The 22,657-nt window shown below is 35.5% G+C and overlaps 1 protein-coding gene across 2 annotated transcripts in view; it reads left to right on the top strand.

Moving 5' to 3' along the window:
• Positions 1-331: 331 nt before the first annotated feature.
• LOC145278339 (monocarboxylate transporter 9-like) overlaps positions 332-22,657 on the top strand; it is an 81,055-nt gene continuing 58,729 nt past the window's right edge. For both annotated transcript variants that reach the window (XM_080130633.1, XM_080130632.1), the window contains exons 1-3: positions 332-477; positions 16,463-16,734; positions 22,243-22,389. In XM_080130633.1, the coding sequence (XP_079986759.1) occupies positions 16,476-16,734; positions 22,243-22,389 (406 nt within the window). In that variant the 5' untranslated portion in view covers positions 332-477; positions 16,463-16,475. The remainder of the gene's footprint in view (positions 478-16,462; positions 16,735-22,242; positions 22,390-22,657) is intronic.

Genomic DNA, 22,657 nt, shown 5'->3' with positions numbered 1-22,657 from the left:
AGAAATGTTGTTCTTGAAAAAGAAGAAGAAAAAAAAAGCTTTTTTTCCACATCTTGACAACGCGGATTTTACTTTGGGTGAAAAATTCCAACATAAAAAAGAGCAAAACCGAATCGTCTTTTTTGTAATTACGTTAACATATTATATATCAACATTAAATGAGTCTCTCGTCGCCAAATCTGTTAAATATAATAAATACACTCGAACAGAAGGTAAGAAAATAAACTACATATTTCTTTGTTCTCATTCTCACATAACATGTAGGTACAAGCACATGGAATTTATGGCAGTTCTTTGATTTATGACATCATTGTCGTGGAAGGTTCGTTAACATAGGTTTATCATACATTGTAGCGTATATCTTTCATTTCTACAAACTTCTCAGCTTTTATGACATGGTCAGGGTTACTAGATAGATGTCTACGTTATATAAGTGTTACCATCTGTAGCTGGGACGGACACATTTTTATATAGACTGTGAGTACAACATTTTCATTTTTCTTAATTGTTTTTATTATTTTATATATGAAGTAAACTTTCCCCTATTTCAATGATAATTATAGGTTTCGTGCAAAAACCTGCAAAATATGCTAATCATTTTATGCAGCCATTTATGCCAAATCTTGATACGTGTTTTAAGAATATATATGCCCGTTTCGTTCTTTTTCAAAAGGTTTGTACGTTTTATCCGGCCCAAGAGCTTCTCTTAATACAATCATCCACATTAAAGCTCGAGGGTATTTTCACTCTCACGCTAACATTTAATCACACTTTGACCTACTTCACCGATAATTATTCTTAATAGACTTGAAGTGTTCACATTAAAATGTTCGTATTCTCTTTCCATATATTTATCTTATTTCTCTTCCATTCTTTTCAAAATTTTTCGTTCTTTAAATTAAACTTCCACAAAACATAAATTCCTTGACAAGCTTTAGATTTTAGTACCGATTTAGACGTTTTTTTCTTTCTATCATCTTTAGAAAAAGTAAAATATTTGTTAAAAGAATATTTCAAATACTAAGAATTAAAAGTAGAATATCAAATTTTTTTTTTTACCACCAATGTCTACGCTGCATCTTTCGGGTTCGCTGACACTAATTCGCCCCAAACGTTACCCCCCGTTCGCGCTGCCCGATACCATCCTTCAAACAGAACCTCCTTTTGAGACGTCTCCGATGGTTTGGTCCTACCCTTGGCCGGCAATCAAATGACCTCATCCATGTCACCATCACCCCAGCCCCACTCCAGGGTCGGAAAAAACGACAATCAGCTGAAAACCTGGCTCAGCCTGGTGAAGCAAGATGCCGATCTGATTCTGTGTTCTCGCCTTTACGGAGTGCGTCGTTAGAACCGCGAATGATTAGACCTGATATTAAACTCAGCTTCAAACCGACGTGCCTGATCGGCGTCTATAGGAGATGCAAAGAATTCAGTTGGAAAAACCGGCTCAATCCTGACCCGACGGTGAACGCTGACACAACAACAATATCTAATTTCAAAAGAAAGCGAATTATTTACAAAAAGTTAAAATATGTCTCGGGATTTCTTGAATGACAATTTGTTTTTTTTAATTTATACGAACACGTTTCGGACTATGTTAGCATTGCCCTTTTTGAAGTTTGAGTTAAAGGACCTTACATCGACCAAAACCGCCTCAATATATCAACTACGATGTGAATAGTAGTCCAAATAAGCCGATTAAAAATGATTTCATTTTTTTCCAAAGGACAAAGGAGTCACCACCTATAAAGGCCCGAATGCCACTCGAGGATAAGGGTTAATGAGTGTACAGTAGTCAATGAGAAAATGTAGTTATCGTTAGTCGTGGAAAATTGGTAAATTGGATTACTTAAGGGGATGGTCCATCAAGAATTTGCTCATGCTGGACTTGAAGACGACCATATGGTAGTCAGTTGGAAAGCAGGAAAATGAAACAGAGTTCCACATGCGCACAGTTCTTAGAAAGAAGCTTTGTTCATGGAATCTACGTTTAGGTTTAGGCACAGATAAAGAGTGGGGAAATTATTAATTTTTTTTTGGGGGGGGATTAAAATCTGATATTTTTCAGCGAAATTGACCTTTATCTTTATTTTCATGGCAAGTGCTCGGCTGAGCTCTAATCCATGCCCCCCTCGCCTTGAGTTAATTCTACATATCTAAGTGGCATTAAGAAGAAGAAAAACCTTATTGGGGAAAAATTAACAAAAATTATGTGGAATCAGTTTAATGGTTATTAAAACGTTCTATTGTTTTGGAATATTTAAACTGCTATTCTCGTCTTGATGATTCCATTCATAACACTTCGACGGTATACCGCCAGCCTTCTCCAGGTTCAACTGAAAGGTTTCCAAGTTCAAACATTTGCACTTCAAGAAGGTCGGAGGTTACACAAATAGAATCGTAGTCCGAATATGCCAATGAAAGAGGATTTCATGTTTTTTCTTCTTTCAATCGTTTCGAATTCTGTCCAATTGAGACCAAGTGTGAGAAACACGTTGTAGTTTGCTTTTAGCGTTGTGTACATCTGTGTAAGAAATTGAATTTTGAAGGCGGTCACAATGCAGGTTGAAGAAATGAACCTGAAGAAGGTTAGGTTGCATTAATCGAAAATTTGTAAATATTCCAACGAAAATGGAAATAGGAGTCCGAGTAATATAAATAATATGGCTTCATGTACTTCTAATTGTTCATCAAAATAGCGCAGAACCGGAGTCAATGGCGACGATTTGTGAAGATTGTAACGGCTGGTCATTAATGATATATATATACATACATACATATATATATATATATATATATATATATATATATATATATATATATATATATATATATAGGGTGACCCATAAGTCACTTTACAGTTTGAAAAAAAAATATCCGTGCATGAGGTCGCCAAGCTAATAAAGAACTTAGATTCCAGTAAAGCAACTGGCCCTGATGGCATCCCAATTATAGTGTTAAAAAAGCTTCAACCAGAACTTGCTCCCATACTTACGAAACTATTTAAGCGCTGCCTTAAGGAGAAGTGCTTTCCGACTCCCTGGAAGACCTCATCAGTTTGCCCTGTATTTAAGAATTCAGGTGATAAGTCATCTCCCTCTCAATACAGACCAATAAGTCTCCTGTGTGTTATGAGTAAGTTGCTGGAATCCATATTAAATAGAGAAATAGTCAACCACCTCAGCAGGAATAACCTTCTTAGTGACACACAATATGGTTTCCGCTCTGCAAGATCTACCGCAGATGTGCTGACGGTTATATCCCACAGGATTAGTGAATCTCTTGACAAAGGCTTCCTTTCTAGGGCAATTGCTCTTGACATATCAAAGGCCTTCGACAAGGTATGGCATAAGGGTCTACTTCACAAGATTTCCAGCTACGGTATAACTGGAAATGTTTTCTCAATCATTAAATCATTTCTCTCCGATAGGCTCATAAGAGTAGTGGTAGATGGACAAAAATCAGAGGCCTGCAATATAAATGCTGGAGTCCCTCAGGGGTCAATCCTGGGCCCAACTCTCTTCCTGATCTACATCAATGACCTCCCTAAACACATACTTAAATCATTCGTTGACATCTATGCTGATGACACGACCATCTACGGCAACACATCAAAGGCTGTAAATGACAAAGTTCTCTCTGATTCTCTCTCCTCTGATTTCGAGCGCGTGGTTCAGTGGGGGAAGATGTGCTGGTAACCTTTAATGCATCCAAAACCAAACTGCTATCCTTACATCATCAACGCTCTGATCCCAATCTGGCATCGATTGTGATGGATGGCTCTCGTCTGGGTGAGGCCCTGTGTTTTGACAAGCTTCTGGGTTTGACCTTTACTCCTGATCTGAAATGGAACACGTACATCAAGTCTGTTGCCAAGGTCGCTGGAAAGATGGTGGGATCCTTCTACCGCTCCAGAAGATATCTCACTACGGATGCAATTCTCTATCTATATAAAAGCCAAGTACGTCCAAGGATGGAATACTGTTGCCATATCTGGGCAGGAGCTGCTAAAAACAGCCTATCCTGCCTTGACAGAGTACAAAATAGACTTCGTGGCTTAGTGGGGGATGCCCTTTTCTCTACCCTGCAACCTCTCTCCCACAGAAGAGACGTTGCGAGCCTGTCCTTATTTTATCGTTATTTCCATGGCAGATGCTCGTCTGAACTCCAATCTCTGGTCCCCCCTCGCCAATCTTTCACGAAAAACACCCGTCTAGCTGAATCCACTGTGAAAAATTTCCCCCACTCTATATCTGTGCCTAAATCAAAACGCAGATTCCATGAACAAAGCTTCTTTCTTAGAACTGCACGCCTGTGGAACTCTGTTCCGGCTGCATGCTTCCCTCCGGACTACAACTTGGATATCTTCAAGCCCAATGTTAACAAATTCCTAATGAACCGCCCCCTTAAGTAAACATTTCAGCAAATCTCCTCACTAACGTAATGTACTTGCAATAACCCTTATCCCTGAGTGGCTTCCGGGCCTTGATAAGTGGTGATCACTGTGTAAAAAAAAAAAAAAAACTTTTTCTTTAATGAATTTAATTATTATTTTTTTATATTACGCAGTTTATAGTGTGAAAATTTGTTCAGACTTAATTACAAAAGATAATGTGTCTTAAATAGACTCCATTCTCGGCTTTGCAAAGTCGAGCTCTTTCTAAGCTATTCTTTATGATAGTTCTTAACATCGGGGGTTGTAGGGAAAGAATTTCCTGCGTATGTTTGGCTTAAGTTCTTGGATGGCTCGAGGCTTATTTGCATACGCTTTGTCTTTAAGAAAGAAATTTTTTCCGACTTAATTACAAAAGATAATGTCTCTTAAGTAGCCTCCATTCTCGGCTTTGCAAAGTCGAGCTCTTTCTAAGCTATTCTAAAGTCTAAGCTATTCTAAAGTCTAAGCTATTCTGCCAGTTCTTAACATCGGGAGTTGTAGGGAAAGAATTTTCTGCGTATGTTTGTCTTAAGTTCTTGGATGCTTCGAGGCTTATTTGCATACACTTTGTCTTTAAGATATCCCCAAAGCCAAAAGTCTAGTTCTGTAAAATAAGATGAACGTGGAGGCCATTCAAAATCGAAATTTCAAGAGATTTTTCGATCCTGAAACATCACAGTTAACAACTGCATCGTTGCTTTAGCTGTATGTGCAGTTGCTCCATTTTGTTTGCCACCAATACCCTGGCATGTTTACTGAGGTTGAACAAATCCAATAGCATATCTTTTAAGAGGATATTGAACATTGAAATGACACATATAAGATCTTTGCATTGCAACAATTCACCGTCCATTTTCAAAGTGAAATTCAATTATCCTCACTCATTGTTCTGTTATAAACTTATATATACAAACAATTTCCAATGATTCTATTTTATAATTCTGAAGAGAGAAATAAAAATATATTAATAGAAAAAAGTTATTAAATTTTTAAAATGTAAAGTGACTTATGGACCAGCCGTATATATATATATATATATATATATATATATATATATATATATATATATATATATATATATATATATATATATATATACTGGGTGGAACAACAAAATTGTCACACTAGAAAAGGCGACATGATTCCATTTCCGTTTGATGAAAACTGGCTTTCTTCTTTTGTTAAAGACCATCTACTAGTTGGTCAGTTTGGTAAAAATCCTAAAAGCGATAGGAGCCTTCTATCATGTCTGAAAGTGACACAATCTTCAACAAACGAGATCAGAGATGCGCCGCTGTACAACTCATGCTCTCTACTGATCCAAGTTATGACAACAGGACCATTGCCAGCACCATTGAAATTCAAATCTGGACGGTCCAATGCTTGACACAGATGAACATATCAGACGACCCACGGTTAAGGTCTTTGGTGTGGTTTCAAGTAATGCCACCTCACATATCCGGAGTCAGCTTGAAAGTCAACACCAAAGTGTACCTGGATGTGCTGAAAAGTATGGTGATCCTCTGGTACAATCAAGTGGCCGTTGGCAGACCCTCGATGTGGCAGCAGGATTCTGCGACGGCCCACAAGAGACCCAGGCTTGGCTTCAGAAGGAGTGCTACGACTTTATATCCTTCTCTGCCGAGTATTTGCCGAACTCCAGCCGGGGCTTGTGGAAAAGGCATGCCCCTAGTTCCGGATCCGTATCGTAGCTGTGGTTGAGGCTGAAGGCGGCTACATTGAATAGATGTCAGCTCTACTGCATAATCAAGTTACCTGAATTGAATTTTCAATAAAAGTTTTAAAATATAGTTGTAGTGTTGTTTTATTGATGTTTGAGAGAGCAAGGTGGGCTTGGGAATCATCAGGACACAATGATGTCATAATCCCAGGAAAAAGGTGACCCATATTCATGGTCTCGGGAACAAGACGGGATCACCGGAGAAATGCGTCATGATAACGTCAATCGCCAGGGAAATTCTGACCCATAGAAAGGTTGGGTAAAACAATAAACAAAGGTGAGCAAAAGAGGTTATGAGATCAGTTACAAATAAAAGGACATACGACGTAGTCAAAAGAGATCAGAGGCACAGAACGACCAGGACAGACCGAGAGAGACCCACCCTACTCCACCCAACTCCCACCGTGCTCTGATGTTTGATTGTTATTGTATTTTGATATGTGTAAAATAAACAAAGCCGTATTTGAAATCCTTAAATGTATCACTTGTATTCATTAAAAAAGAAAATAACTGTTTGTAGATACGGCCGAGAAAAACTGAGAGTCACAACTCATCCATCTACACACATAAATTTTGTTGCTCTGACCAATTTTATTCTCCAAGAATAAAGAAAAAAATTATTTACCACGAAAACAACGTTGAAAAAAACAAAAAAAAACAAGACAGGAACAAAACAAACTAATCAAAGACTTGAAAAAAAAAACGAGGAAAAGAAAATAAAGTCGAAAAGGTAGGAATCCGAATTCTTTCTTTGCTTCTTTCTGCTCTGAGGTTATATATGCATAATCTCTTTGAGTTTTGGGGCCAAAAGCGGATAAAGATGTTATCTTTAGCAAGTGTTTGCTTCGTCTGCCTACTGCCCGCTGCCAGTCTGACAAGCAAAAGACTTAGTGTCTTTAATTCATTTTTATTATCTTTTCTTTTGGTTTTCTTATGACTTTCTGCGAAAAAGTTGAAGATTCACCCGGATACGTTGACCATTTCTTGGACTCCTAGGGATTGTTTAAGGGAAGAGAAATTAGTAGTAGGGTAGGGGAACTGAGGAAGAAAAAGAAAAAGAGGGAAAGAAACAATGGGAGAAGAGAAAAGAGAGGTACTTGGAGGAGAACGAAAAGAAGAAAAAAGGAAGAGAGAAGAAAGGGGGAAGGGGAAGGGGGAAGGGACCTATAATTTGCTTAATTGTGATAATTTATTTTCTCTCGCTTTACCAAAACTTTTCTTTGAACACCCCTTCATTCTATTCATTAGTTCCATGTTTGTTAGTATATTTATAATGTATGAATTTGTTATTTACAGTCTTAAAACGTTTCGTAATAATAGTAATTGCAAACTCAGAATGTATATCATTACTAAACTTATGATGATCAAAGGCAGTCATTTGTTATGACAGCGATAATAATTATTTGAAAATGGAGGGTTATTGGGAATTCTTTTCAGTTATTTTCTACTAACTAGCAATGATATTACTTTACTGAAGGTTTTATTAATTATTTGTAAATAGTAATACCCAGAGATCCTGTGCACGCAAAAGACCATGTATACATACGTATTCAAATATTGAAATGTTACGTAACTCCCTTGAGTAGATACATACAGATATTGTTTGGAGCTATTTTTCTTCTTCTTCTTTTTCATCATCATCATCATCATCATCATCATCATCATCATCATCATCATCATCATCATCATCATCATCATCATGCAGTCCGTCAATCATGACGATGACTAGTCGGGGCCTCAGTGTTTTATCTTTCGGCGTTGGCATAGTCCTCTTTCTGTGTGAAACATCCGGTCACAAGCACTGCATATGTGGGTGCCAGGGTTGTGTCGTCTATAGTGTCTCAGCTCTAAGGCTTCTCCAATCTTTCTCTCTATTTCTTTCTTTCCTTTGTGGAGACTGTTCCGCCAACAACTCCTTTATTTGGCTTGTTCCTCCCAACTCTCGACATTGATGTTCATTGCCTTCAAGTGCCCCTTTGTTACATCTTTGTAACGAAGCTTCTGACCTCCTAATTTGCGAGTTCCATTTTCCAGTTCCCCGTAGAAGATCATCTATTTGGAATTCGGTTGTCTCTTATTCTAGTAATGTTCCCGTTCCATCGTAGTTGCATAGTAGCAAGGGTAGCTTCCACGCTATCTAGGTTTGCTCTCCCGAGAACTTCCGTGTTTGGTATGTAGTCACCCCATTTGATCTTCATGATCCTTCTCAGGTGTCTCTGTTGGACGGCTTCCAATCTCCTTATGTGTTCCCTAGACAGAGTGTAGATCTCTGCTGAGTACAGCAGGGCTGGCAGGACGATGGTTTTGTAGACTCTGCACTTCTTGTCCAGCTTACCAAAGGAGGCACATGCGCTTTGGATTATGCAGCTTATTTCTTTATCAGCATGGTTATCAGTGCTTAGAGTGCTTCCAAGATATTTGAAGTTTTCAACAACTTTTAGCATTTTTTTGGAGTTATTTTACAAGTCTATGTCATATAGCGTTGTGCGTCATTTGTCATTTGAATTTCGGCCGTATTTAGTGATTGTAGTATATAAAACATGTATCAAAATTGGGGTTAGCGATTTTGAAGATTTTTGTTAGAGCGTTTCACTATAGTGGAAATATAACCATTGGTGTAAGGGAGAACAAAGAGTTAATATTTGTAGGGTATGTTTTCGGTTATTAGATAATTGTACTAAATGTAATCCTATTTTAGTAGTATCAGAGTTTTGGGTGGGCCGCAAGGGGCACGTACACATCTAAGTTGAATTTTAGTTCGATATTTATGTTAAATATATATATATATATATATATATATATATATATATATATATATATATATATATATATATATACTCCTATGAATTCGTTTTTCTTTTGTTTGTATTGATATTCATATTAAAACCCTCTTTTCTATTTATTTAAAAAGAAAATACAATTTTCTTATATATGGGTTGTGGAATCGCATTCCCTAGCAAAAGATATAGCTAATTTGCATATTCTTTTAAACATTTATTTTAATTAATTCCCTATTAGTTTTTTTTTCGGTTTTCTCATGGGATGATCATCTTTAGTTTACTATGACGTGTAATTATATTCGTGCAGTTATTCTACATGATTTATACTTGCATAATATGTGCGTAAAAAGTTTACAGTAAACACAAAATTGTTGCAATATATATTTATGTATACGTATATATTTTTGTTTAATCCATCTATCTATCTATCTATCTATCTATAAAAGTGATTGTGTCGGTCTGTCTGTCTGTGTGTCTGTGTGTACGTGTACATTTCCCTACGCAGTAACTCTGTCAATTTTTATTCTACAGACTCAAAATTTGATATACAATGGACTGAGATTTGGGAAAATCTTTGTAATCCGATTTCGGCCAGAAATTTGGCTGTTAAGGGGTCAAAGTTCAACGATTTGACCTTTGAAAACTCTACCAAACTCCTTCGACAATTTTGGGTCTAAACAATTGAGATTTTAGATATAGGTTCTTTAGGCATGGATCTAACTTAATAACTTGATTTGAGAGCAAAACAATAAATGTTAAGGGGTCATAATAGGGGTCAAAGTTTAAAAAATTGACAGCTTTTCTTTTTTTTTTTTCGCTCAACATACACCTCCCAATACCCGGACAACGCCGGACTGAAATGCTAGTATATCTATAAAAGTGAACGTGTTTGTGTCTGTGTAGATTTTCCTACGCAATAACTATGTCAATTTTCAGTCTACAGACTCGAAATTTGATATACATGGTACTGAGATTTGGGAAAATCGTTGTGATCGGTTTTCGGCCAGAAATTTGGAGGTTAAGGGGTCAAAGTTCAACGATTTGACCTTTGAGAACTTTGAGAACTCTACTAAACTCCTCCGAGAATTTTGGGTCTAAACAATTGAAATTTTAGATATAGGTTCCTTGGGCATGGATCTGACATAATAACTTGATTTGAGCTCAAAACAATAAATGTTTTTATTTTTTTGCTCAACATACACCTCCAAACACCCTGGCAACGCCGAGCTGAAATGCTAGTATATATATATATATATATATATATATATATATATATATATATATATATATATATATATGTGTGTGTGTGTGTGTGTGTGTGTGTGTGTGTGTGTGCGCGCGCGTGTGTGCGTGCGTGCGTGTGTGCATGTTATATTATGAATAAGCGTAATGTGGCGAGAAGAAACAGACAAACAAGATACGTCTAATTTTAAGCGGGACCTTAAGAAGAGGTTGTAAAATAGTTAGATGTAGAGCGGCTGACAAAGTCATAGAGATTACCATGCCGAAGAAACAAGAGGATAAGATCTCTGAGGGAAACTTGAAAGGAATAAAAGTGTCCGAGAAATTCAAGTTAGAGATCAATAGGGTGCTGAAGCGAAACAAGGACTTGTTCGTTACGGAAGACAAAATATTGGACAGTACAAATACGATAGAGATGCGTATTGATACTGGAACGCATGAGCCTATACGCAAATGCATAACACCACTTAAGCAAAGAAAAGAAGTAGGTCAGCAATTGGGGAAATGATGCAGATTATAAACTGTAGGTGATAATAAATTTCTATTAAACTAACTATTATTTAATTCGTTATTTCTATAAGAAAGGGACCTATATCAACCAGAATGTCTCTTATTTGAAATTGATTATTAATTGCCGAACAATCAATTAGTACTTAATTCAATGATTTGATTTTTCCCCTTATTTAGATTTAAAATCAATTACCTTCGTGTTAAGTATGAGTTTAATATAGGGGGTGCAGAAATACCCCCACATTTTGACATACGATATTCCCAGTCACGCTTGTGCAGTTTCTGAGCAATCATTAAGTTGTATGTGTGGAACTTCATGTCAGTGTATAGAATTTATCTCACTGTTCGATCAGACAATCGCAAAGAATATTTGCGAGCTAAACGTGGAGGAGACTGAGCAACTGAAAGTCTCACAGCTCGAATCATGTCTGGTTCCGAGTGCTTCGAGGCCTTCCAGTTGGCTTTCTTTTAAGTACCGAACATGTAGTTCTGAAATTTGCAACCAATAGCTGTATTGATTTTCAACCTGAAACAGAATCATGTCGTACTAACTTGTAATGAACTCGAAAAGCTCTCAGTATTGCAGTTACAGATTTACCACTCTTCTAAAAGCATTTCTACAGTAAAACCACAATATGCACCAGTTCAAAACATATTGCTTAATGAGGGTACGTGTAAAAATAATGGCAAGTTATTAGCTCAATGAAAACATCATTGGCATTTGCATAAGTTCATTAGCAACATATAATCTTTCATAAGTTCATTAGCAACATATAATCTTTCATAAGTTCATTAGCAACATATAATCTTTCATAAGTTCATTAGCAACATATAATTTTTCATGAGTTCATTAGCAACATATAATCTTTCATAAGTTCATTAGCAACATATAATCTTTCATAAGTTCATTAGCAACATATAATTTTTCATAAGTTCATTAGCAACATATAATCTTTCATAAGTTCATTAGCAACATATAATCTTTCATAAGTTTATTAGCAACATATAATTTGTCATAAGTTCATTAGCAACATATAATCTTTCATAAGTTTATTAGCAACATATAATTTTTCATAAGTTCATTAGCAACATATAATTTTTCTTAAGTTCATTAGCAACATATAATCTTTCATAAGTTCATTAGCAACATATAATCTTTCATAAGTTTATTAGCAACATATAATTTGTCATAAGTTCATTAGCAACATATAATCTTTCATAAGTTCATTAGCAACATATAATCTTTCATAAGTTTATTAGCAACATATAATTTTTCATAAGTTCATTAGCAACATATAATTTTTCATAAGTTCATTAGCAACATATAATCTTTCATAAGTTCATTAGCAACATATAATTTGTCATAAGTTCATTAGCAACATATAATCTTTCATAAGTTCATTAGCAACATATAATCTTTCATAAGTTTATTAGCAACATATAATTTGTCATAAGTTCATTAGCAACATATAATTTTTCATAAGTTCATTAGCAACATATAATCTTTCATAAGTTCATTAGCAACATATAACCTTTCATAAGTTCATTAGCAACATATAATTTGTCATAAGTTCATTAGCAACATATAATCTTTCATAAGTTCATTAGCAACATATAATCTTTCATAAGTTTATTAGCAACATATAATTTTTCATAAGTTCATTAGCAACATATAATCTTTCATAAGTTCATTAGCAACATATAATCTTTCATAAGTTCATTAGCAACATATAATGTAAAGTTTAAAATGTGAGAGGCGTTTCTGCTGCACCGTGTAGTTCTTTGAGAATCGTTAATTGGAATCTGATCAATCGTCATTAGACACAAATTAAGTAAAATTCCTTGAATTTTACTTCCTTCTTCAGACCCCTTAAGCTTAAAGATTAAATTTCAGATATTTTCTAGAATCAAAATCATGTGAGTCATGTTGATTAAATTAAAATAAGGGCTATGAGAATAAAGTTTAGTATCATCATATTTTGATTTTATTCTTACGGAGACATAGATCTGGTGAAAAACGGTTCTGTTCATCGAATTAAGTTTACCCATCTAAGGATAAGTATTATATTAATAATATTGTTGTGGTTTTACCATGGATAGAGGCGGTGAATCTCTACAGTTCCGGGTGAGCATTGTCTGAAGATAGCGGTTTCAATCCTACCCAAAGCAAGCCAGATATTTAGTTGGCCAAAAAACTTGGTGAAACAACTATCATGATGAGGATAACAGTCCGCAAAAATTTAAAAAATAAAAAAATAAATAAATACAAATAAATAAATAAAAAATAAATAAATAAAAAATAAATAAATAAATAATAAATAAATAAGTAAAAATAAATAATAAATAAATAAAAAAAATAAATGCACAAATTACTCATCTCAAAGGATTTCAATAAAAACATAATAAATAAACCATTATCTAATACTCTTCTTGCCTTCGGGACAAGATCACAGAGTGTAGTATCTGTTCTGATGCTACACTTCACTTTTTCTGTGGTCGGTCAGTATAGGACAAATCCTTTATGACTGGGAATTTTATTTTATTTTTTATTCCTATCCAGAATGCCTTATTTGGGGATCTGAATTTTCCCACATTAAAAACCGACCTTGTGTCTAACTTTGCCCTAGTGTGGATGCAAGTAAATAGAAACTATCTCTTTGTTCTCTGATTTCTTTTCGCATCTTCAAGGCCATAATATGTGAAACTTACTCTCACCCAACATCTAAAAAAAAAACAAAAACAAAAACAAAAAAACAACTTGATATTTCTACTCGATCATGGTTGACGAAGCTCAAACATGTATTATTTAAATTATTTGGATTACTTGTCTTATCTTGAGTCTTTTTCTCACAACGTTTCGATTGCTGTAACCTCCCACCTTCTATGTATTCCTAGTATATCGCCTGCACGCCCGTGGTGCAATAGATGTTCAGTCCTCAGTGCCGGCGACACTTAGAATACAATTACAAATTATGTATGACTTTTACCCTGTCATGAATGACAGAACAGGAACATGTTACCTGCATGGATTATATATAGGGTTCCGTTCGAAACTCATTGCAGATTCTCGAGTTCGACAGAAAAATTCCTGATTTCGATAAGATAGATTTGAAGAAGGTCGGAGGTTACATCGACTGAAACGTTGTGAGAATAAGACTCGAGATGAGAACAGTAGTTCAAAGAATCCAAAGAATGCAAATTATCGAGTAACGTCTAAAAATTTCAGAAACATGAAACGATAATAATGGTGAATTTCAAATCTATCTATACTTCTATAAATTTGTTTTCTTTTTGTGTATTGATATTCTTATTCAAAACCGTTTTTTCTTTCTATTTATTTAAAAAGAAAATACAACTTTGTTATATATGGGTCGTGGAATTGCATTTATCTGCAGAAGATCTAGCTAATTTGCATATTCTTTTAAATATTCATTTTAATTAATTTCCTATTAGATTTTTCGGTTTTCTTATGGGATAATCATCTTTAGTTAACTATTACGTGTAATTATATTCATGCAGATATTCTATATGATTTATATTTGTGCAATATTTGCGTAAAAATGTTATAGTAAACACAAACCTCTTTCTCTCTATATATTTATGTATGCGTATATATAGTTATTTAAAAATTTCGCCTACCGAACTCCCCTGTCAACTTTTGGTCTACAGACACGAAACTTAACATATAGGGTATTCGAACACATGAAAAACTTTATATTTGGGTTTTAGCCGAGGAAAATCGGTGCAAAAGTGGAAAAATTAAAAAAATGGAATTTGCCAGGTGAAGCTCAAACGACAGCATTACGAATAATGCTATTGGTTGATGTTTTGATTTTTAGCCTTGCAGCAAACATGTCTTCATAGCTCAGACAGTATCATCAAAGGAAAAAGTAAATCGTGCTAAACGGTTTGGCATGAGTCACTTTTTTGTTTAATTTTTTAAAATCATTACTATATATTGGATCCAATATAATCTATATAATTATAAAACTCAAATGACCTTGTAACGAGTGATGTAACCCACTTTCCGGTTTACGACATCCGGTTGCGCATGCGCGCATAAACATTAATCCATAACAACGTAAACAAATAAACACAAATCGCTTCTTTTGTAGATTTTGAACTGTGCACTGATATATTAATGTTATTATTTCGAAATTATTATTTAACGTGGGAAGAGTGGGAGTGTTTTGCAACTATTCTTTATTGCAACTATACCGTTGCTATTTTCTTACAACTAAACAACTTTAACCAGTTGACAACCATAAGAACAATTGTAGTAAAGCCAAGACTACTACTACTACTACTACTACTACTACTACTACTACTCTCTATCCTCCCCTTTTCCTTCATTCTTTCCTTCCTCCTTTTTTATTTTCTGTTTACATTTCTAGATACAAAATAGTTGTGTGAGAACGGTGAATTTGTTGACACATTTACTGATCTGTTTCAATATTAGTTTTATTTTATTTTATTTATTTAGGTTTTATTTTTTGCTTCAGCATTTATTAATTATTTTTTTTTTTTAGATTTTAAGTTTTTTTCGCGTTTAAATTATCCAAATAAACAATTGTTAATACTGTCTTATTTTTTTTCTTTTTACATCGTTCATTCTGTTTTACGTTTAAGGTCTTTTAACGCAATCTTTCTCTTTTTTTACAAATAAATCTACTTTAACAACCATAAGAGCATTTTACAACAGCGATTTTACCCACGGCCTTCATTTTTTATTTTCACATTTTCTTTTCCGTTTTTATTGACCTAACATATAAATTAAATATTTTGCACAATGGGTCATTAATGTTTGTTTAAATTAAATGAAAAAGTTACATTTTATTTTCATTTTCTATTTAAAAAGATATTCTTAACGTGGGGAGAGTGTTTTGAACTATTCTGTACCTTTAACTAATAATTTCATTTAAAAAAAGCAGATATATCAAAATTTGAATTTAACTATAATAAGTATTATGGTATCTGTTCAGTGCGCACTTGCCTATAAGCATGTCCAACCACTTATAATTCAGTAACTATAATTTTTTTTTTCAAAGATAATCAATTATATTAAACAGAACGACTCGTAGATATCTATCTATATTCTTTTTTTCATTTTAATATACTTTCATAGAAATATTTCTGTTATGTCAAAAAAAAAAACCCTATTTTCTTTACGTCATAAGTGTCACGCTCATACATGAATTCCATAGCTAATATAACATACTGACCCAACGGGTCACGGGTAGTCTTGTATAATAATAAATATGATATCAAAATATCATATTTAAGCGTAGTTTACGACGGCGGCCTACTAGTTTTTATATAGATTTCCAAATGCGACATGAAGATTCCCGAGTTTGAAATGATGTACCTGAAGAATATGGGAGTTTACATCTGCAAGAACGTTGCGAAAATAACAATTAAAATGAGGATAGTAGTCCGAATAATTTAAAGACTCCAAATCATCAATCTTCATCTAAAAAAAATGGAAGGTGACGGTGGCATAGTGGTTAACGACACGAACTGATGATCTGGATGTTTCAAGTTCGAATCCAGTTTGTTCCACACCGATCACTTTTACTCGAGATGTCCTCCTGTAATCACTGATATCTTTCTAGAAAGAATTCTGACTAGAAAAATATCGGGGAAACCAATGCCAAAAATAGAATCTTCGGATTCATACGATATGATGTTGATGATCTAAAGATTTTCAAAACATGATCGCTTTCCATTATTTTTCGTATCATCTTTTACCAGGTAAATCAACAAGATGCCGTGTAGGATGAGAAAGGTGGACGCAAAAGCACCGGAAGTCGACGTTGCTAACCAACCGGACACGGAAGTACGACCTCCAGATGGTGGTTGGGGATGGGTAGTATGTCTCGCATGTTTTTTAACAAACTGTACAGTTCCAGGAACTACTTCAATAAATGGAATTTTGCTCATAGAAGTACTGGAGCTTTTCAACGAATCCTTTTCAAAAACTACAATTGTTTTCTCAATCATTGCGGGTGCGATAATGTTTGGAGGTAAGTATATTTGTCAATTACATACATAAAATAACATAGACAGACACGACAAGCGTAAATATACACATTGATTATTATTGATTATGGAGTCTCCTCATCGATTTCAGCAAGATTAGATTGATTAATTTCCCTTTGTAGTAAATAAGTAAATTAACTCGATCAACAGTGAAAAGTGAAATTCCAACGTGTTCGCCAATTTGACCACGACTACATCCATTTTTAGATTTGTAAAGTGAGAAAATGTAAGATCCATACAAAAAAGCAAATGGCTGCTTTCATCTTTCTATTTATAGCCCTCAGGGGAAATCACTCCCTGGTTACTTCCTGTTATTAAGGGAGATAACTTCACGAGTTCTTCTTTGTATTAAAATCACGTGTCTCCACGATCTTCTCCGTACTTCCTCCATCGACGCGGGTAGTTACCATCCTGGTTTTGGATATGGACACTGTCTTGAACTTAGAGTTCCTTCTCATTCCGCATATGCCTCCTAGTCATTGCCAACCCCCTTAGATCAACTATTTCTTCCCAGTGTTTCCGTATTTGGTATTATTCTCATAGGACAGGAAGGTGATCGTATTTCTGGGGCTCAAACAGCGGTCCTCTGTTAGAATAGATCTCTTCATGCTCATCTCAAATTCTCAAGGTATCGCATACAGTTTTGGCTCTCCCCGACGTCATAAGGGTCACTGCAACGCATTTAGTATATCGAGCATATATATTGCAACTAGGGCACTGGGATCTGGTTTGCTTGATGTTTTCAAACCCGGCCAGAACAATCGTTGTCTTGCATTCGCCAACATATCATGTACGTTTTCATGTGCGGAATGAAGGGATTCCAATACGTCAGCGCGAAGTTACTGAGGAATTTGCTGTCTTTGATAATAACTCTTTCTAGGCAGTATACTTCTTCGAGGGGGTTGGGGCGTTCGTTGCGAGACTGGGCGAAGAATTTTGAATTATATCTCTTAAGTTTCTGCATTCTTCATCTGTTGCTGCCACAGCCACGATTATTTCCTATATAATAACATTCAGTTTAGGATCACTTTCGCATATCGACATGAAGGCTGTTTCGACTGCAATGTCGATCATTTGGGCATGATTTTTTTTATTGGTGTATCTGCTGGGTATCGGGATGCAAAACCAGGAGTTTAATAAAGTTTTCCGGAACGATGTTTTTTTTCTGGGATATGTTCATTAATGTTCTTTCTTTTAAATTTAACATGTTTTATTTTTATTTATTCATTTATTTTTTAATATTTTCCAGGGCCTGGTTTGTAAAATATTTTTTTAGTGACAGACGATCCACTGTTATCAACAAATCCGGGTATTCAAGTATACATAGTATTCGAGTAGGATTCCAACCCGTAGATAAGCTTCTCATTCCACAGGTGCATATCGCGATTCTACGTCATTTATAAAACAGGATACAGCCAGAATAAGCTTTTAATGACCATCTCCACAACTCATGTCCAATTCATCCTCATATTTGCAGTGTTTATGAAACAGGAAGTAGGATATTCTTATTTTGTTGTAATCGGTCGCCAGTCTTGTCACTGTTAATTTTTAACGTTAGGATACATTTCTAAATTCTGTTAACAATTACTCTCTTTGATTCTTGGAATAGACGCCCAAGTGTTACCTCCCGATAGAAGTTTCTGTTCATTGTCCTCAATAGCTTTCGGAAGGGCTCAATTATTTCCTCTTGTGTAAAGGCATACGATATCTCTGCGTGATGTTGCCAAGCCAATCAAAAACTTTAATTCCAGTAGAGCAACTGGCCCACTTATAGTGCTGAAAAAGTTTAAACCAGAACTAGTTCCCATACTTACAAAGTTGTTTAAGCGTTGTCTTTAGGAGAATTGCTTCCTGACACCCTGGAAAACCTCATTAGTATATTCCGTCTTTAAGAATTCACGTGATCGGTTACCTCCCCCTCATTACAGACCAATGAGTCCCCTGTGTGCCATGATAAAGTTGCTCGAAATCTGTGTTAAATAAAGAAGTAGTCAACCACACCAGCAAAAATAACCTTCATAGTGACGCGTAATATGGTTTCCGTTCTGATAGTTCTACAAAACATTTGCTAATTGTTATATCTCATAGGATTTGCGAATCTCTCTTTTGTAGGGCAATTTTGTAGGGCAATTGCTCTTGACATATCAAAGGCCTTTGATAGGGTATAAAAGTCAACTTCACAAGACCTCCAGCTACGGTATAGCTGGAAATATCTTTTCAATAATGAAATCATTTCTTGTTGTTAGATTCATAAAAGTAGTGGTTGATGGGCAGAAATCAGAAGCTCATAGTATTAATGCTGGTGTCCATCATGAGTCCATTCTGGGCCCAAGTCTCTTCTTTATCTATATGGAAATATAAAACGATTCGTGTCTAACTTTAAAAATTAAAAGCGCCGAGAAATGGAAAAAGTGAAAGATGATTGGAGCTGACGTTTTGACGTTTGAGAAGCTGTTATTTGAAAAGCTAGTAGTATCTCACTATCGTTTGAGAAGCTAGTAAAGCCTAGTGATTGTTTGAAGTTGATGTGAGTATCGATCTGGACTGGATTCTTGGCAACATTCTCCGCTCTAACACGTTCAGTCCGGTTCTCGAGAACTCGACTCGACCCCCCCCGACCTATCCACTGCCGGCCTTATATTGTCTCATTTATTCAAATTAAAACGCGATCGAACCTGCTGAATTGACGCCTTTCTGTGTCCCGTCGGTCGGGTTGCGAGTTCATACATGCCATTCTTAGCAGACCGCCTCCATGGCTGCAGTCACACCAAAAATTTCCCTACACTCCCCCCCCCTGATCTCATGATCACAAACTGGGTAGGGAAGTAGTATCTGTCTTTGTCAGATACTACTTAGCAAAAGTGGGGCTACACAGCTAGCCAACGATGCTCGGCTAGACAAATCTAGCCCACGATACTCGGCTAGACACAGCTAGCCCACAATTCTCGGCTAGACACAGCTAGCCCACGGCCAGACACACAGAAATTAATTTTTAAATTTCTCATTTAAAAACGACTTTACATACAAATCGACTGAATCGCATTGTAAGTTCTGTTAACAGCGACGACTTTTTCTTCAAAAACAGAAACCAAATAAATTGAATCGAATTGTACTCTCACCAAAATAACTCTTTCGTTCAAAAACGACACTTTTTCCCATTTGCAGCACAGCACGATTTCATTTTAAATTCCGCATTTAAAAATAACTTTTAAATATATACAAGTCGACCGAATCACGTTTTAAGTTCTTTTAACAGCGACCACTTTTGTTTTACAAACAATAAAATCCGACTCGAATTTTACTTTTATAAAATAATTTTCGTTTAAAAACGACAACTTCTTTTTACACAGCAGGATGTCATTTTAAATTACTCGTTTAAAAACGACGACTTTAATACACACAAGTGGTGCGAATCGCATTTTTAGTTCTTTTAACAGTGACGACTTTTTCCTCAAAAACAAATCCGACTCGAATTGTACTTTCATTAAAATGAATCTATCGTTTAAAAACGACACCCTTTTTCCTTGTTAGCACAACAAGATTTCATTTTAAATTCCGCATTTAAATACGACTGTAATACATACTAGTCGTCCGAATCGCATTTTAAGTTCTTTTAACAGCGACGACTTTTTTTCAACAAATATAAGCGAATTTCATTCCAAATTCCACGTTTACAAACGACGACTTAATACAAACAAGTAGACCGAACTGCATTCCAACACGTTCATTTGACGACGATAGTTAAAGAAATCCAACGAATCCCACTGGAATTAACAAACAAAAAGACAAAAAAGTCCGACTCACTTCATATCTTCAACCTTCGCAGTTTGACATGACTCATTCAATTCTCAGTTTTACAACGCTTTTAAATTTTCAACGCGACTTTTAATTTTCCAGGTTCGACGCGAATCATTTAAAAGTTCCACTTTCATCTCGGCCGCATCCGCCCCATATTTAAAGCCGAAATAGCTTCTAATAGAAAAAAAAAAAAAACTGGACTGGATTCTTGGCAACATTCTCCGCTCTAACACGTTCAGTCCGGTTCTCGAGAACTCGACTCAACTCGACTCCCCCCCCCGACCTATTCACTGCCGGCCTTATATTGTGTCATTTATGCAAATTAAGACGCGATCGAAACTGCTGAATTGACGCCTTTCTGTGTCCCGTCGGTCGAGTTTCGAGTTCGCACATGCCATTCTTAGCAGACCGCCTCCATGGCTGCAGTCACACCAAAATTTTCCCAACATAGATGATCTTTAAAGACCATAGGGGGTTGTAGTTTGATATGCGTTGATTTGCATATTAATGAGGTTTCGCCCCCAAAAAGACGTTATGAAAAACGTGAAACCGAGAGGGCAGGGGGGAATCGAGTTCTTGGAATCGAACTGAGTTGGTCGGACCATAGAAAGTAGTACGAACACTGAGAACTATATATTTTTTTTAATCACACGTAAGATGATCTCCGCTGATGATACCACAGTAACGGAGTATTGAAGGGACTCATCGGCTCATTAAAAGGACTCATTAACCATGTTTTAGCTTTGTTATATTCGCATGCAGAGAGTTTGGCATGATCATCAACCTAACAAAGTTTAACATTTTCAGTCAAAGATATGATTTGCTTGACAAAGAAGTCTGTAAGAACAAGATACTAACTATCAATGTTCCAAGAGGAATGATGAAAGGTGAAACCTACAGTGGAGAGATAGACAGATAGATAGATAGCGAGAGAGAGAGAGAGAGAGAGAGAAGGAAAGAAAGATAGAAAGAAAGAGAGAGGGAGGGAGAGAGAGTGGACGCTACAGTTTGGTGATAACAGAACTCTCAGAACCGGACGCCACCTCCATATATGGCAACTGTAACAGAACTTGTCGATGCAGGATAGGTTTGCACAGCAATAGCAGACGTGGCAATTCGACAGCAGATTGATGTGAGGCGCAGAACTCAATTGTCTTCTCAGACTGATGCATGCCAACAATTATCCAAAATACTTGTCTGACATAAACGCCTTGCAACGTTAAAAAACTGTACGAAAACAAAGTTTAATTAGGAAATTAGAAAATATTGAATTCTGTGAAGTAAAGTCTAATCAAAACTTTACTTTTTGTACGTTCATATATTGTTTAAATAAGCCTTTAAAAATGTTTTTAAGTTTATTTTTTTATTCAGAGACTATGTGCTGTTAATATAAGAAAAAGTTACCTTTTTGTTTAGTAAAGTTCATTAACGCTCGTGTTATCTGTTGTGAAACTTGTATTGTTAAACAACCGTAATCAAACTTTAGCACGTAGCCGATTGAGATGATAATAACAGCTTAGGGCTTAAGTTTTTATTTCAATTTTTATTTTATTAACCTTACTATTCTGATTCTTTCAAAACTGACATAAAATAAACAGTGTAAAACCAGTAAACAATAGTTTATAAAAGGAGTTTAGCTTTGTTATATTCTAATGAGAGTTTCTGAAATAACACAATCTCAATATTTTTTTCAGGTCCGTTGGTATCAATTGCACTAATGTTCAAAGCAAGTCATCGACAGATTATGATGGTTGGAGGAATAATTGCCGCTGCATCAGCTGTTGCCAGTTCTTTTGCTCCAAATATAGAAACGTTGATTTTCACGTATGGAATCTTAGTAGGTAAGATAAAATCAAATATCGTTTTGTATTCTTTTATTTTCATTGTGAAGCAATGGAAAGTTAGATGGAAAATTAATCTCCTACGAATAGTTTTTTTGTTTTATAAGATATCTACGATTTCCATGTTATTCAAAGCTGAATCCACTCATTTTCGTCTGGCACATCAATGGGTTCTTTATTAAAGTAGGATATTTATTTATACTAGCGGAAACTGTGGAAATTCCACAGGGGACTCATTCATATGTAATATATTGATGTTGCGTAAATG

Source organism: Euprymna scolopes, chromosome 6, assembly GCF_053919585.1.
Source record: "Euprymna scolopes isolate OS-2025 chromosome 6, ASM5391958v1, whole genome shotgun sequence".
NCBI lineage: Eukaryota > Metazoa > Mollusca > Cephalopoda > Sepiida > Sepiolidae > Euprymna > Euprymna scolopes.
This window is presented reverse-complemented; position numbering and strand designations above follow the sequence as displayed.